Below are 14,726 nucleotides of genomic sequence, written 5' to 3'. Positions count from 1 at the left end.
TGTTGGGTGCATAGATATTACAATTGCTGTATTTTCTTGTTTGATTGATCCCTTTATCATTATGTAATACTGTTCTTCATCTCCTGTTGAAGTCTTTGTTTTAAAATCTATACTGTCTGATGTAAGTATTGCTACCCCACATTTTTTTTCATTTCCTTTCATGCTCTGTGTCTTTATCACATAACACAATATTTGTGATTGTATCTGTACTATGTCCATTTATTCCTGAACCATGGCTGCTTCCTTCAGTTTCATAAGTTTCAATTCATATTCTGAGACTGTTTGGTGTGCATCGTGGTCAAATTCTCAATAGCCTTTCGTGGATATTCATGTGCCTCTTTGATCATTACCAGGATGTTCCCTTTTATACTGTTACCATCTACTTCTTGACCAAAGTCATTTCTTACCATGCATTGTTCATGTTTAATTCATGCAACACATATACTTCAGTAAGCAGACCATTAGTATCATTTCCTTCCATCTTAAGTTGTATGTACTTATTTACTATGTGTTATTTGTGCGTGAACAATGACTGTCTCTCCTAGTACTGATAATGAAGTATTATAAGCATTAGATATTTGGCTCATGTACCATTCTTGCCTACTCTTCTATCAGTCTTCTCCTCTTTCATGTCCACTTGTCTACTGATTGATGCCTTTTAACATGTGTTGCAGGGTTGTAATTGCTCAAACTTAAGTAGTAGCTATTCCTGCACCATGGGTACTTGAACATGTACCAATATACTGTTTTGCATTGTTTCATCTGCTCCTGAAGCAAATTAATTTGTTTCAGTATATTTAAAATCATATGCAACATTTACCTGAATAATCAGCATTCTGTAGTTGTGTGTACCAACACTATTATGATGTGTTCCATTGTTGAATGACATCATACTATTGGTGGTAACATCATGGATTATTTTCTTCACTATTTCTATGTCTTCTTCTCATTGCCACCTTCGCATGCATCTTGTCTGAGTGCTCTTGGAATATTAATGTCTCTCATACACAGTGGTTGTATGTGTAACTTATGTATGTTGTATGTTGTATATGTAATTTATGCATGTGACATCTCCTTTATGGTCAGTCATCTGAGCATGTGCAGGTTGATGATATGTATTTGGGTCCTGCTAATCATGGCAAACCACCAATTCATGTGGTTCTATGGCCAAGCTCTTAGTGTATATTTATATAGACATGCACATATATCTATCTAGATAATGCACATTATCAGGCAGATAATCACACTGATTACATGCTCCATACCATGCTTAATCTCTTTCAGCATTTCTGGGTTCAATTCCATTCTCTGCTTTAACTGGTATTGTAAACTTCAGCCAGTTAACTCATTCTCCTTGGCAAAGACTCACCTTTCTGTGTTATATGTCCTGATATGTGAACATATTACTATATCATATACATTTCCCTACATGAAAAGAGTTTTAAGATGAAATCTTAACTTGTGTAATTTTCAGATGTATCAAAGACCATAATTAATTTCAGCATTTTCTTAATATGCACATTTAAGCTATGTTTTCTTCCCTTCATATGCCCAAAGGCCACATTTTCCCTTAAGTACTGTTAGTTGCATGTCGTAAGTTTTAATAGTGATTTTGTTATTATACCCTTAAGATGTTTTAATTTGTATCTTGAGTTTATTTTACTATGAGTTTTATATATGTATATATACATATATAATATATCCTATATTATTTAAATTATTTTAAATTTGTTGTGATTTCCTTTATTGTCTTATAAATTTTTAAAAACCTATCCAGTGAGATTAAAAATAATGAGTATTTTTTACCATTAATGGGTACAGTATTCTACATATTTCCACTAGGTCAGGTTTATTATTCATCCTGTCCAAATCTTCTATATCTGTCTTGATTTTTAAATCTGTCTAATCTGTCCACTTCTGAAGTGTGTTAAAGTCCTCCACTACAATCCTGTATATGCCTATATTTCTTTGTAGTTCTGTCAATTTTTGCTTTAAATATTTTGAAGCTGTGTTATTAGGTATATAGCGCTTTATTATACTTCTTGGCAAGTTGAATCTCTTATTTGGAGTTTTCCTTTTTATCTCTAGTAAAACTTTTAAATTAAAATCTTCATTTCCTGAATATTAAAAATAATATTTTGGTTGATATATTTGCTTAGATATCTTTTTTTTGCTTTCAACTTTTCTGTTCCCTTATATTTTAGATATGACTCTTATAAACAACATGCAGTTAATTTAGTTTTATTACTTTTAATGTAGTCTGATAACCTTTTTATTTGAACTGGAGCCTTTCGTTCATTTATGTATAATAAAATTGCTGATTATCTGAGTCCGAAGCTAACATCTTCTTTTGACACTATTTTGCTTGCCTATTTTATCTTCATTTTTCTTTCATGTCTTTCTTATTTGGATTGATATTTCTTAAATAATTTTATTTTTCCTCCTCTTCTGTGTATAAAATACACAATCTGTTTCTGTTTATATTTAGTATGTGTCCTAGTAAGACACATACTTTAATTTTCAAAATCTTTTTATTTCCAGAAGTTGTATTTGGCTCTTTTTCATGTCTCCTACTTTATTGTTCATAATGTCATGTTCTCTGCAGATATTTTAAGCTTTTTTGTAGAGGTCATGGTTTTTCTTTTTATTATCTGTGTCTGGTAATTCAACATCTGAAGTATATAGGATGTGGTTTCTGTAGATTCTTTGTGCTCCTGGTTCTTTGTATACTGATCAATGCATCTGAAAATATTACTTGTGGGAGCTCCGCAATACCAGATATGAAGATATTATTATCCAGAGATTGTTTATATTTATTTCTTGGAAGGTCACCTTGGGCATAGTTTGCAGCCACTTCAAACTAAAATCATGACTTGAGGTTTCTTGGACCAAATGTACAAACCTGAAAGTCTGCCTTTGGGGCGGGGAATCTTTTTGTCTGTCTGTCTTTATTCCTCCATGTTCAGTTCAAACTGAAACAACTCTCCTGTAGCCTCTGAGGGATTGGAGAAGAGGTACAGACTTACTAATGATTCATTATTGCCCTGAAACTGTAGGTCTTGGAGCATCTGAGCTCATGTGTGTATACATCTGTGTGTAGTCAGACTACCTACCCATCATTGAATAATTCTAAGCTTTGATTTATGCCTGTCTTACTCCATGACATAGTCAAAACCACAAGTTTTTGTAACTGTTTTTTTTTAAATCTTACTTTTCCTTGGATTACTGTTTTTTGTCTATTTTCTTGAGATTTTTTTCTCTGTTTTGTTTAAATATAAAGGCATTAAAGAATGTCAGTTTATGAATTTACTCAGCTAGTCCAGCTTGGGGTTCATCCCCCTAAAATAAAGTTTGTTTTATAGTTTCACCTCTTTAATTTTCTTTGAGATGGTGCTTAGAAAGAAACAGTATTGTGTGTTATTTAGAGAACAAATTTCTATTTTTATCAGCTGTATTAATTTTGATGTTTGAATTTGTCTTCATTAAACTTAATCTATTGCTTAATCTATTGCAGACTGAGTGGTGTGTTCATTTACCTCAGCCACTCAATTTCTTTCATTTATATTTTACTTCTAAGTTTTAATTTTATTTATTCTAAAATAGTGTTATTAAAAATAGCCCCGAGATTTCTAATGGTATTTATTCGACATTAGCTTGTCTTTGCTTACCAGTGTTTGTGTCTATATATTCTGTTTTAGAGGATGAAACATGTCTTGTATAGTTCAAGAATGTTTATCTCAGTTCCTCAACAGCAATGTATAAAATGAAATTTCCTTTTACATATTGGATCTTGCCTATTTTCTATTACCTTTGATAATCAAATTTCCCTTTCCCCCTCCCCCATTTTCCTGTGCTACCTACCTCTTTTAATGGAAAATTGAGAGGAGATATATTTTGAATTGTGTTAATCCAGAGCTAGGAAGCCCCAAATTTTAGCGGTATTCATATTGAATTCCAGAAGAGAGATAGAGTATAAATTGACAGAGGTGTAGTTCAACCAGGATGGTAACATGGAGTCTACGGAACTTCAGAGGAGGTGGTTATGATCAGTGCTATAATAAAAGGATGGAAGGAAGAGAGGAAGGAAGGAAGTATATAATAGGTGCTCTAAAGAATGAATAGAAGGTGAGTAAGGTGGAGTTATCAATTTTAAATTACTCATTTAAGAAGCTTGATTGACAAATAAAAGAAAGAAGATAACTAGAAAGGAATGTAGTGATTGAAAATTTTTTATAAGATGAGAGAAACTTCATTATGCTTATAGCCTAAGAGAAAGGAGTCATTGGAGAAGGAGAGAAACAGGCAAATAGGACAAAGAGAGTCGATGGATGGAAAAGGAGTTGATGAGATCGGCAGCTTAGGTTGATGCGTTACCCTTGAAGGAAACAGATTAACCTCATTCTCTGAAATCGATGAAAGAGAAAGGAAGGGTAAATATAAAAAGTGAATAAAAATGTTGTAGGTTGGGGCAGGGCTGATGTCTTAAATAGAGTCCTGCAGAAGCATTCTCTGAGATTGGGATTAATGTGAAAGTATTGGAAAAGCGTGATACATGTTGGGGAATATTCTCAAAAAAAAATAGCAATCGAGGAGTGTAAAGTGGGGCATGGAAGGGATGGAGACCAGGCAAGAATGATGTCAAGCAAAGTATTATGGAGACAGTGTGAGTCACACCTCAATGTTATCCCCATCAGTATTGGTACCTCTGCACCTATGAATCCTAGTTAAGGGATGCCCTTCATGGGCAAATTCCCAGGCATTTCTGATTTTCAATTTGGGACAGGCAACCTGAGGGCAGCCCTCAGAGAAAGAGACAAAGGTGCTGCTTGTTGGGCGAGAAGGCAGTGGAGTACAGTCAGTGCCCAGGAAACTGATCAAGAGATCCAAGGGGATATGGGAGAAGATTGCTAACATCTGCTATGGGCGTTTTGTCTTTCCTGATCATCGTGACTTCTTACTTAAAAAGGATTAAAATGTCTTCAAACAGACAACTTTAGAAGAATGGCAAAAGTTCAGAACAGTAAAAGGAGTAGAAAGGAGAGCTGATTCATGACAAATCAAATGATCGTTGAGTGATGCTGGCGCTGGAGATAGATTTGTTGTGCTGCTGATGTGCTTGATTGGGGAATTTTCTTCAGAAGCACTCACCAGTCCAAGAAAGCACAGATTTTTTTTTTGTTGATTGATCAAAGTAAGGATTTCTGGAAAATATAGTGAAAGGTCATATATGCTGGGACAGAGTAATTCAAGTGATGTACTAATGGGTCCAGCCTGGAAATGAAAGGAAGTGACCCTAGGTAAGGCCAAGAGACTAGGAGACAATTGAAAGATCAATAGACAAGAACATGAATTTCAAAGAACAACTGGAATAGAAATAATAGTTTGATAACTAGTAGAATAACAGAATAAGGACAGAAATTAGAGACACTGTAGTTTAAGATTTGAGATGAAGGAGCAGTTGTGCATAAGATACATAGTATGGCTATGAGCATAGATTGCTCTAGTAGAATGGAAGAGGTGGTTATAGGGATTGTAAAGGTCAAACAAGTATACATTATCCACACCAACAATGAAATACTGAAGATGATAGAAAGAATAAATGTGTGTGAGCTGAGCAGTGTTTTTGAATCCATGTGGGGAGGATACAAGAAGGTTGATGTAAGATTGATGAAGGCAGAGAGTGACGTAAATAGGTGGCATAAAGCTCAAATGACAGTGTGTGCATACAGAGGAAGAATAGTTTCAAAGTGGCATTGAGAAGATGAGATAATTCTGATCTTGTCTCTCAGTTGCATAATGTATGGGAATATGCACATGCTACACTTCAGGGGAAAGTCAATGAAGTAACTGATGTAAACCCCAACTTATTTAAGGAAGGAGAAAGGAGAGTTTTCTGTTAGGGGGTTGAGGGCAATTGAATGTTTATTTTCCATAAAATGAAGGATTGAAATGGCACAGGAGAAAGGTTTTAGAAGGGAAAGATAAGACTTTAGAATATGTCTCTGAAACAGAAAGTATGCTTAGTGTAATGCAGGCAATGAATTCCAGAAAGCATTCCCTTTTTTTTCCAACAAATGTTTTATTGACTAGCTGACATATTCCAGGTACTGTTTTATGACCCAAAAATAGAGATAAGGTCTCTGTACTAATGAAGCTTGTATCTAGTGGGGGAAGCAGATGTTAAACAAATAAATATACAGTGTAATTTGGGGTAGTGCTACTATATCCCATAAGAAAAGTGGAAGTAGGTAAGGGGGTAGACAGAGATGCAGAAGGAGCCACTGTAGAGAAGAGTGATCACGGAAAGTTTCTCTGAAGTGGTGACACAGGCCTAGAATCTTAAAGAAAGTGAGGGAGTGAGTCAACCTGATATATGAAGGAAAAACATTTCTGACAGAGGGAAGAGCAAATGCAAAGTCCCTAGGGCTGCAGCATGCTGGATGTTCCTGAGGAAGAGAAGGAAAATCAGTTTAACGGATATGCGTAGGCAAGAGGGAAAGAAGGAAATGAGATTCAGAGGTAGCAAGTGGTCAAATCAAGTAGATCCTTATAGCGCATGGCAAGTATTTTGGATCCAATGAAAATCCTGGACAAATTTGAGAATAGGGTGATATAATCTGACTTATATTTTAAAAAGCTCACCCAGGCTGCTAGGTAGAATGGACTGTGGAGGGCAGGAGAGGAAACTGCGAGACAAGTTTTTTGCAGTTCTTGTAACAAACTGAGGCAAACAAGTCTCGGAGTTGGCTTTGTAGTATCTGGGTAGCACTTGGGATGCTTTTCTTCAGGTAAAGTTCTGACAGGTAGTGCGTCAGAGCGTCCAAGCAGGGGAATTGGTGACCTGAGCATCAGTATCTGGTAGTTTCTAGGCAGGCACCGAGGTAAAGACATTTTAGGAATTCTGGTAGAAGCTGCATTAGTGCCTTCTGCATAGTAAATAATCAAATGTTCTGATAAATTTGTATTTGGGAAGGATCTAACAGCAGACTCATCCTGATAGCAGGGCTTTAGCCAAGCGTTTTATATATATACATATATTTACACACACACATTATCAGATCTTTAGAATTCTAGAATGAATATTATCATCATCATTTTGCATTGAAGAAGTAGGTCTTCAAAACCTATCGTGAGTACTTGGTAGCACCGAAGTACTCTCTTGATCTGGTGGGTTCCAAAACCTATGCTTTATGCCTGTCCTACACCCTATCCTTTACAGTATCTTACCTCATTCATAGATGGGGCTTTTTCAAAATAACATTCATCCATTCATTAACTTTATTAATTGCTCATTATTTAGCAGACACTCACTCATCTATGCATTGGGCATATATCTGTGAATAAAACAAGGAAAACTCCTTGTCTCCATTGAGATAAGAAGTTCTTTCTACTTGGGAAACAGACAATGACAGAAAACATAAAATATATGTTAGAAGTGCAAAGGGGGAAAAACAGAGCAGGCAGCCGTGTAGGAAGTAACTGCGATGTGCGGAAGGACTGAAATTTTAGATAGGGTAGTCAGAAAAGGCCTCACTGAGAAAAATGAAATTGGAATAAAAATGAAGTGAGGGAAGGAACAATCTGGAAAGCGGATGGAAGAAAATTCCTGGGAGACGGAATAGCATGTGCAAAGGCCTAGAGCTGTAGTGGGCCTGGCATATCCCACGAGCAGCAAGGAGGCCACAGTGGCTGAGGTGGAGTGAGTGAGAGAGGGAGGTAGTAGAGGATAAGAACAGCCAGATATTTAGGGATTAGATCATGTAGGTCTTTGTGGGTCATAATGAGGCTTTTGAAATGGGAAGCAATTGGAGGATTTGGAGCAGAGGAGAGACATGATCTGGATTGATCAACTCTTTGAAAATTCACTCTGCTGTATAGAGAACAGACTGTAGGGTAGCAAGGGAAGAGGCAGCAAGACCAATTTAGAGGCTTCAACAATGATTTTAGTAAGAGACGATGAGTCACAGCAGAGTCATAGCAGCAGAGGTGATGACCAGGGGCTTTATTCTGGTCTCCTTTTGAGTGGAACGCCAATGAGACTTGCTGTTGGATTAGATGTACGTTATGACATCAGAGTTTTCACTCTAAGCAAATGGAAGGGCGGAGTTGCTATCACTTGAGATGGGAAAGACTGCTGGAAGATCAGGTCTCTGTGTGTGTCTGTTTGTGTGTGTGTGTGTGTGTGTGTGTGTGTGTGTGTGTGTACACGTAGATATTTGAACCTCAAATTTGAAACTGTTAGGCTTAAGATACTTCTCAGGCATCTAAGTGCAGAAATGAGTTGTAGGAGAGACCTGAGATGGAGATGCTTTATTCATAGGTCATCAGCTTATAATGATATTTCCCTCTAGTTTATTCCTTTTACCCTTCTTTAGCTCTTGAACAGGGTGAATTAGTTTAGTAACTATTTGCTATTTTGGCTGTGTAATCTCATATCATGGTGGCTTGAGCATGTGTCATAATTGTGTCTATGTACCATGGATAAACACCAAGCTTATCTGAGCTTCTCCTATTTCATAGCCAACCTGCTCCTGTCACAGATGTCTGCTGTTATGCCCATGGTCATCTGAATATGCTCATTGGTTGTAAGCTCTTATGTCATGGATGTTTCTCCATGTGTTGTACTTATATGAGCATACACCATAGTTGTCTACTTTTACACTGGGGCCTGGCTTCTTTGTACTAACTGTAACACTAGTATTAGGTTTTACATTCTGCTCATGCAGCACAGTTGATTGAATATTCATGGCATTGTATGCTGATCGTTTGCTATAATTTTCAGTCCATCCACCATGCATGTGTCTACTACATTTGTTCATATGCTGCAGATAGCTGTTTATTTACCATGGTTGCCGTTACTTAAAATATACTAACTCTTCATTGCCTCCACTTGCATCTATATCTTACCTCTCTGCTCCGGTGAAAAAATTTTGAGAATGTCTGCCTACACTTGGACAATGGCCTTCTGTTCCTACATCATGTCACTAAATTCCTGTATCATCATTCTAATGATACACACATTGTGTGCACACATCATGATTAAAGATTAATATACCAAATACATCTTCATATGCATCATGGTTATCTAAGCTTGTACCATACTTGTCTCCAGCTACATGGGTACTTTGTCATGTTCGAAGGCTCTTTGTTCAAGTGGTATGATTTTCAGTTTATGCATATGGTCACTTGAGAATTCACCAAATTTATCATAAGAAGGAGTTTGGGTGTCTGCTTTCCTATAGTCCTTGTTTATACTGGTTTGATGGTCATCTGAGCATGTACCATGGATGTAGGTTCATTTAATATTAATATCTGCTAATGTGCCACATTTCTGTGTGTGTGTATATATATATATATGTATACAGCAGGGTTGAGTCCTGTTTTGTAGATATTTGCTAACTTGCTAAGGCTACCTGTTCCAGTGGCATCTTTTTAATTAAAAAACATAATTGTGTTAAAAATAACAAAAATTAACCATTTTTAACTCTATAGTTTAGTAGTGTTAAATATATTCACATTGTTGTGCAACAGTCCAGTATCATGGTTTTGATCTTGTACAATGTCTTAATGGAGTGTGTACTAAGGCCCTCTTCTCTTAACCAGTGAATATTAGGCTTGTGTGCTTTAGTTTTCTAACATAGGCCATGGCCAAACGGTTTAATACCATAAATGTCATCACATGCATTATAATAATGATGTTTGCTAACAAAGTATCATGGTAGTTACATGGCATATATTATTTCCAAACTCTTCTATATAGGAAGGCTGTCTTCTCATGCATAGTGGCTATTTGAACATGTACCTTAGTCATGAGTTCCTGTAACATTGCTGCCTTCTTATGCATCATACTATATGTCATAGTTTTCCCCTTCTAAATTATGGATGTTTTCTTCTGTGTCATTGGCAGCTATTCTTAGTCTGAAGGTTTGCTGCTTGTTTAGCATGATCATTTGAACATAACCCATAGTTACATACAAGAATACCATAGATAAATATACACTGTGGGCCCCTTTGTTCATACAGTGTGGGCATCTTCTATACCCAGAATTGTTCGTCATGCACTCATGTTTTCTGAGCATCCATTATGGTTCTCATGTTATATGAATTATTTATGCAATTTGAATTTCATATCCTATACCAAGTCGCTTTGTTCCTATACGTAATTGTTCATCATGTATTAATCTTTGTCATACAATATCAGGGTCTGCTAAGGCACTGTGGCTGCTTGAGCATACATGGTAACTTCCCATTACATGGATGTTTCTCATGCCCCAGAGTTGTCTTACTCATATACTATGGTTTTCTAAACTATACTATTTCTGTTCATTTGATGTTCAGTGACCAACAATGCTTGTTTGTGAATGTTACAGTACATATATTAGATTGACCACAAGAAATTACTATTTTTGTGAAACAATAATTGTGGCATATTGACAATTTTATGTGATACAACTTAGTAACATGACTATTTTTATCTATAATGTGGACATTTTCTCATGTCAAAGGAAGGAAACTCATGTCAAAATTCATCTTCTCCAGTATCATAGTTTTCTATGCCTGTCCAAGATTGTGTTGGGGGACCCCTAACTGGTATATTAAATTAAAAATATGCAGATTATGATTTGCTGAATGAGGAGGCCCATGAGGGAGTAGGGAGCTCAGCATGCGAGCTCTCACTTTGGAGAAGTGAAAAAAAGTCTGGGGTTGTTTTGATTAAAAGTGCAATTTCAAAATCGTCACACAAAGGAAGTAAAATCACAGATCGATTACTTACACATCTCAGAACAGCTGGGAGTAGGATAGTCCTCCATCCCAGGTCATGAGTGAGCAGGAGATAGACAGCAGGGAAGCAAGCCCCAGTTATTTATAAGATGGTTCGGGTGGCGGTCACTGACATTTTGGCGGGCTCAACTTTATGTGGTTATTTTAAAACGTGCCCCAGGAAAAGCAAAGCAGGAACTTGTGGTAGGAATTCTAAGGTTGGGTCCTTATCTAAATGTCCAGACTCCGGGTGTGAGGAGGGTTGTCACACTATAAAATGCCTAGGCAGCAAAGTCAAGATAGCTGTTTTCTCATCAGACATATTCAAGAAGACAATCTAGTATACACTTGAGAGGCTGCTTTTTGAGAGGTGGGATCAATTTAGAAAGACTTGTTGTTCATCTTCTCATCAACCAGACTAGCTCTCCAGCGTGTATCTGTTTTACAGATTCGTTTCTTGCATAAACTTTCCTCGGGAAAATGTTTCATATTCTTCTATTCCCTCTGGAAGTTAAACCACTGATGTGACTGAAAAGAGTACGGTGTTTAGTTAGACTTAGGTCTACTTCAAGTGGCCACTGTCTCAGATTCAAAGAAGCCATAAGGTTTAGAGACAGCAAGTAGCTGCCACTTTACACTGTTTTCTTAATTCCATGTCTTGAGTAAACCTCCATCAGCGCAGAGTTCATAAAACAGCCTTGCATATAGGCAACTCTAAATCACATAATTCTATTATCAATATAATTCACTGACGTCTTAGGGATTTCTGTCCTAGGAGGCTGGACTTGGATTTCTTCTTTATGTTGTGACCCCTGTATGGCCCTGGCTTTCCCCTCAAGTATCTCTTTATGGGGAAACATGGCATTCCTATTCAAGAGCTGTGGTGTCTCATCACTTACAATGTTATCAACCTGATTCAGAGGAAACAGTTCATCCACTCCATCCAGGCCCTTTGACCTTTCAGAATATTGCATAACTGTATCAAGATGACACCAATCCCAAAAATGCTATAGAGACTCTAGGTCTTAATATTTTAGGATTTCCTACAATTTTACAGTTAACTATGGCCAAGGCATTTGTGGTAGTAAAGATTAAATGTGACTGGGGGAAAATAAAATGAAGATATGAGAGATTATTTTAAGCTCTTGGATCATAAAAGAAACTGAAGCTGAGAGAAATTCTGCGATTCACTTGGTCATAAGAAGTCAGAGAAAAAGAACTGTAACCTAAGAATCCCAATTACTGATTTAGAGCTCTACCATTTCTTGGATGGGGTCTGGTATATTTGAGAGAGGGGGTATGTTGGGAGTAAATTTTGGCAGGATTCATGAACTGGGGAAAGGAGACTGTCAAAGTAGGCATTTGGTAACTGGATACTAGTGAAGTTAAATGGCTCTAACAGAGTTGAGTAAAATATATTTTTTAAACCTCTTCTTCCTCCTTCCCTTTGTCTTCTACTCCTTTCCCCTTCCTCTTTTCCTGAACATGGATACCACAGGTTTCTCCAGGTTGGTGCCTAAGAAGATGATAATCACACAAATGAATCGCTGCTTCATGACCAGCCTTGGACTTCTCTTCTTGATTAATATTCTCCCTGAAACAACTGGTCAAGGGGAATCAAGACGACAAGAACCTGGTGACTTTGTGAAACAGGATATTGGCGGGTAAGAATCCTTAACTCCAAGAACAAGAGAAGACTATGATAAATTCTTGCCTTAAATCAAAACTTTTTTCCCCAGATGAATTCAAGTACCCTGGACATTGATATTTAGACACTGCATTGTATTTGGAAAAAAACGTCATCAGTTCAGGCTCTCAAGGTTGAAAGAGATCTCAAAGGTCTTGGGCAACTCCCTAGTCCAGGCTTGAATTGCCTGTATAACATCTTAAAAGCAGTTCAGCACAGCCATTTGCTCTCAGTTTTTGTTTTTCTCTCTTAGATCTTCAATCTGTCCCTTTTTATTGGCTCTGTCTGATTAGCATGTGTGATCAAGAATCTTCCATCTGAAATTAAAAAATCTTCCATCCAGATAGTGCCTCAAAACTTCTTTCTTTTTTACAGTCATACTGCTTGAAGAAACAGTGTTCTTCATTGTCTCTACTTACTCTCCTCTCATTCATTCCTCTACTACTGTCCTCCTCCCATCCTGGAGACTCTAAGGCAGCTTCTGCGACCAAAATGGCCAATGTTGGCTCTGTTGCAAAAATGAACACTTGTTTGTTCTCATGTTACTCAATTTCTTTAGTAGCATGCAGCAACACTCAATATTGTTCACTTTTCCCTCTCTCAACTCCTTTTTATTATGAGATAAAACATTATATATGTAAGCATACATAAAATATAAATATATAGTTTAAGAATAAACTTTTTGTTTGACTTCAGAGATACCACACTTCCCTGGTTCTTAGATTAGGTTCTCTAGAAACACGACTTGAGACAAAAAATTTTTTGAGAGTGCCTGAGAAACTTGTAAGGAAGTAAGGGAAGCAAGATAGTGAAGGTGAAGAAGTAAAGCAAAGGTGTGATTTCCCTTGAACTGTAGTCTCCATTTGATCCCATGGGGAGATAGGGCATGAATAGCACCACAGATTTGGCCCACCTTGAGGCAAGGGGCCTGGGGTTCTGGGGTCTCCTATCAGTCAGTCATTGCCTGTGGAATGACGAGGGGAAGGTATATTCAAAGTCTCATCATGTCCATGTCCATCTCCCTGCTCCACACTAGGAACAACAACAAAATAATAAATCAACAAACGTAACATGCTCCTCTAACATTTGTCATCGTTTCAGTCAGTGGCACCACTATGCATCCTGTTGCCCAAGTCAGAAACTTGGAATCATTTTTGCTAATTTTCCACCCTTCATTTTCCAGATTGAATCAATCGCCAAGATCTGTCATTTCTACCTCCCATGTCCCTTGCTTCATCTACTTTTTCCCAACTTTCCTGCTACCACCCTAGTTTAATGTAATGTTGTTTTCCACTTGGACTACTGCAAGAGTCTCTGATTGGTCTTTCTCAAGTCTTGCTCCCATCTGAACTAACCTCTGCTTTGTAGCCAGTATTTCTTTTACAATGCATATTGAGTCATATCTGTCCTGTTTTGAGTCATTTTATAGCTTCCTATTGTGCTTAGACTAAAGCTCAAACTTTTTACCATGGTTTTGTAAGGACCATTATGAAACAACCTCTACCCATCTTGCCAGCCTTATTTCATAGTCCTTCTGTCAACAAATTTTATGTTCTTTAACTATATTGAACTTCTTTTGACTTTAAAATCCCATTTCTTTCAGGGAATATCATTATGAGAAATAACCCCCTTAGCCCTGAAATATTTCAGGATTATATGGAATATTTTGTTTTTTGGTAGTGGCTTTTGTTGTTGTTGTTTTACATTTGGTTACTGTCTACTATTTTGGTAGCATTAAGACTTGTTCCTGATTATTTTGCAGGGTTGATCATCTTAACTATGCTCTAAGTCTTTCTATTTATCAGCATTTTCAAAAGTAATCTCTGGGTCTGACGGCTACAGAACTGGGCTAATATGTCCTTAGAAATTTGATGCATGAGACCCTTTTTGTTCTTTATCCTAATCTGGAAAAACAATCTAAATTTGTTTTATTTACTATTCATGTATCTGATTTCATTGGACCATGATAGATGTTCTAAATAAGATGGAAGTTCCAAACAAAAGAACCCTACCACTTCAAGTGTTAATGTCTTTTAAATTTTAACTCTGAGAATAAAGTTCTCTAAGAATGTATTGCATTTTTTTCTTATAATCCCAAACAAGGATTTTGAACAGAATAGTTCCTTTTCTTGATGACTTATGATCATCATAAAGAACATTCATTATGTTCATTCTGTATCTGCTTTTTTCTTTCTGTGTCTCCATCCTCAGTGTTAGTTGTCATTTCTCTTGTTTACATTGGTTTATTTACATCCTGTTGGTTCTTGGAAAACCAGAC

At 36.8% G+C, this 14,726-nt stretch overlaps 1 protein-coding gene across 4 annotated transcripts in view; it reads left to right on the top strand.

Moving 5' to 3' along the window:
* GABRA3 (gamma-aminobutyric acid type A receptor subunit alpha3) overlaps positions 1–14,726 on the top strand; it is a 175,403-nt gene that overhangs the window by 59,844 nt on the left and 100,833 nt on the right. For 3 of the 4 annotated variants that reach the window (XM_037025058.2, XM_073228071.1, XM_037025059.2), the window contains one exon: positions 12,260–12,425. In XM_037025058.2, the coding sequence (XP_036880953.1) occupies positions 12,286–12,425 (140 nt within the window). In that variant the 5' untranslated portion in view covers positions 12,260–12,285. Of the gene's footprint in view, positions 1–12,246; positions 12,426–14,726 lie in introns of those variants that run through there. The other variant, XM_017667378.3, reaches the window with a different exon arrangement.

Source organism: Manis javanica, chromosome X (genome assembly GCF_040802235.1).
Source record: "Manis javanica isolate MJ-LG chromosome X, MJ_LKY, whole genome shotgun sequence".
Taxonomy (NCBI): domain Eukaryota; kingdom Metazoa; phylum Chordata; class Mammalia; order Pholidota; family Manidae; genus Manis; species Manis javanica.
The sequence above is the reverse complement of the archived record's forward strand: the minus strand, read 5'-3'. Positions and strand labels throughout refer to the sequence as shown.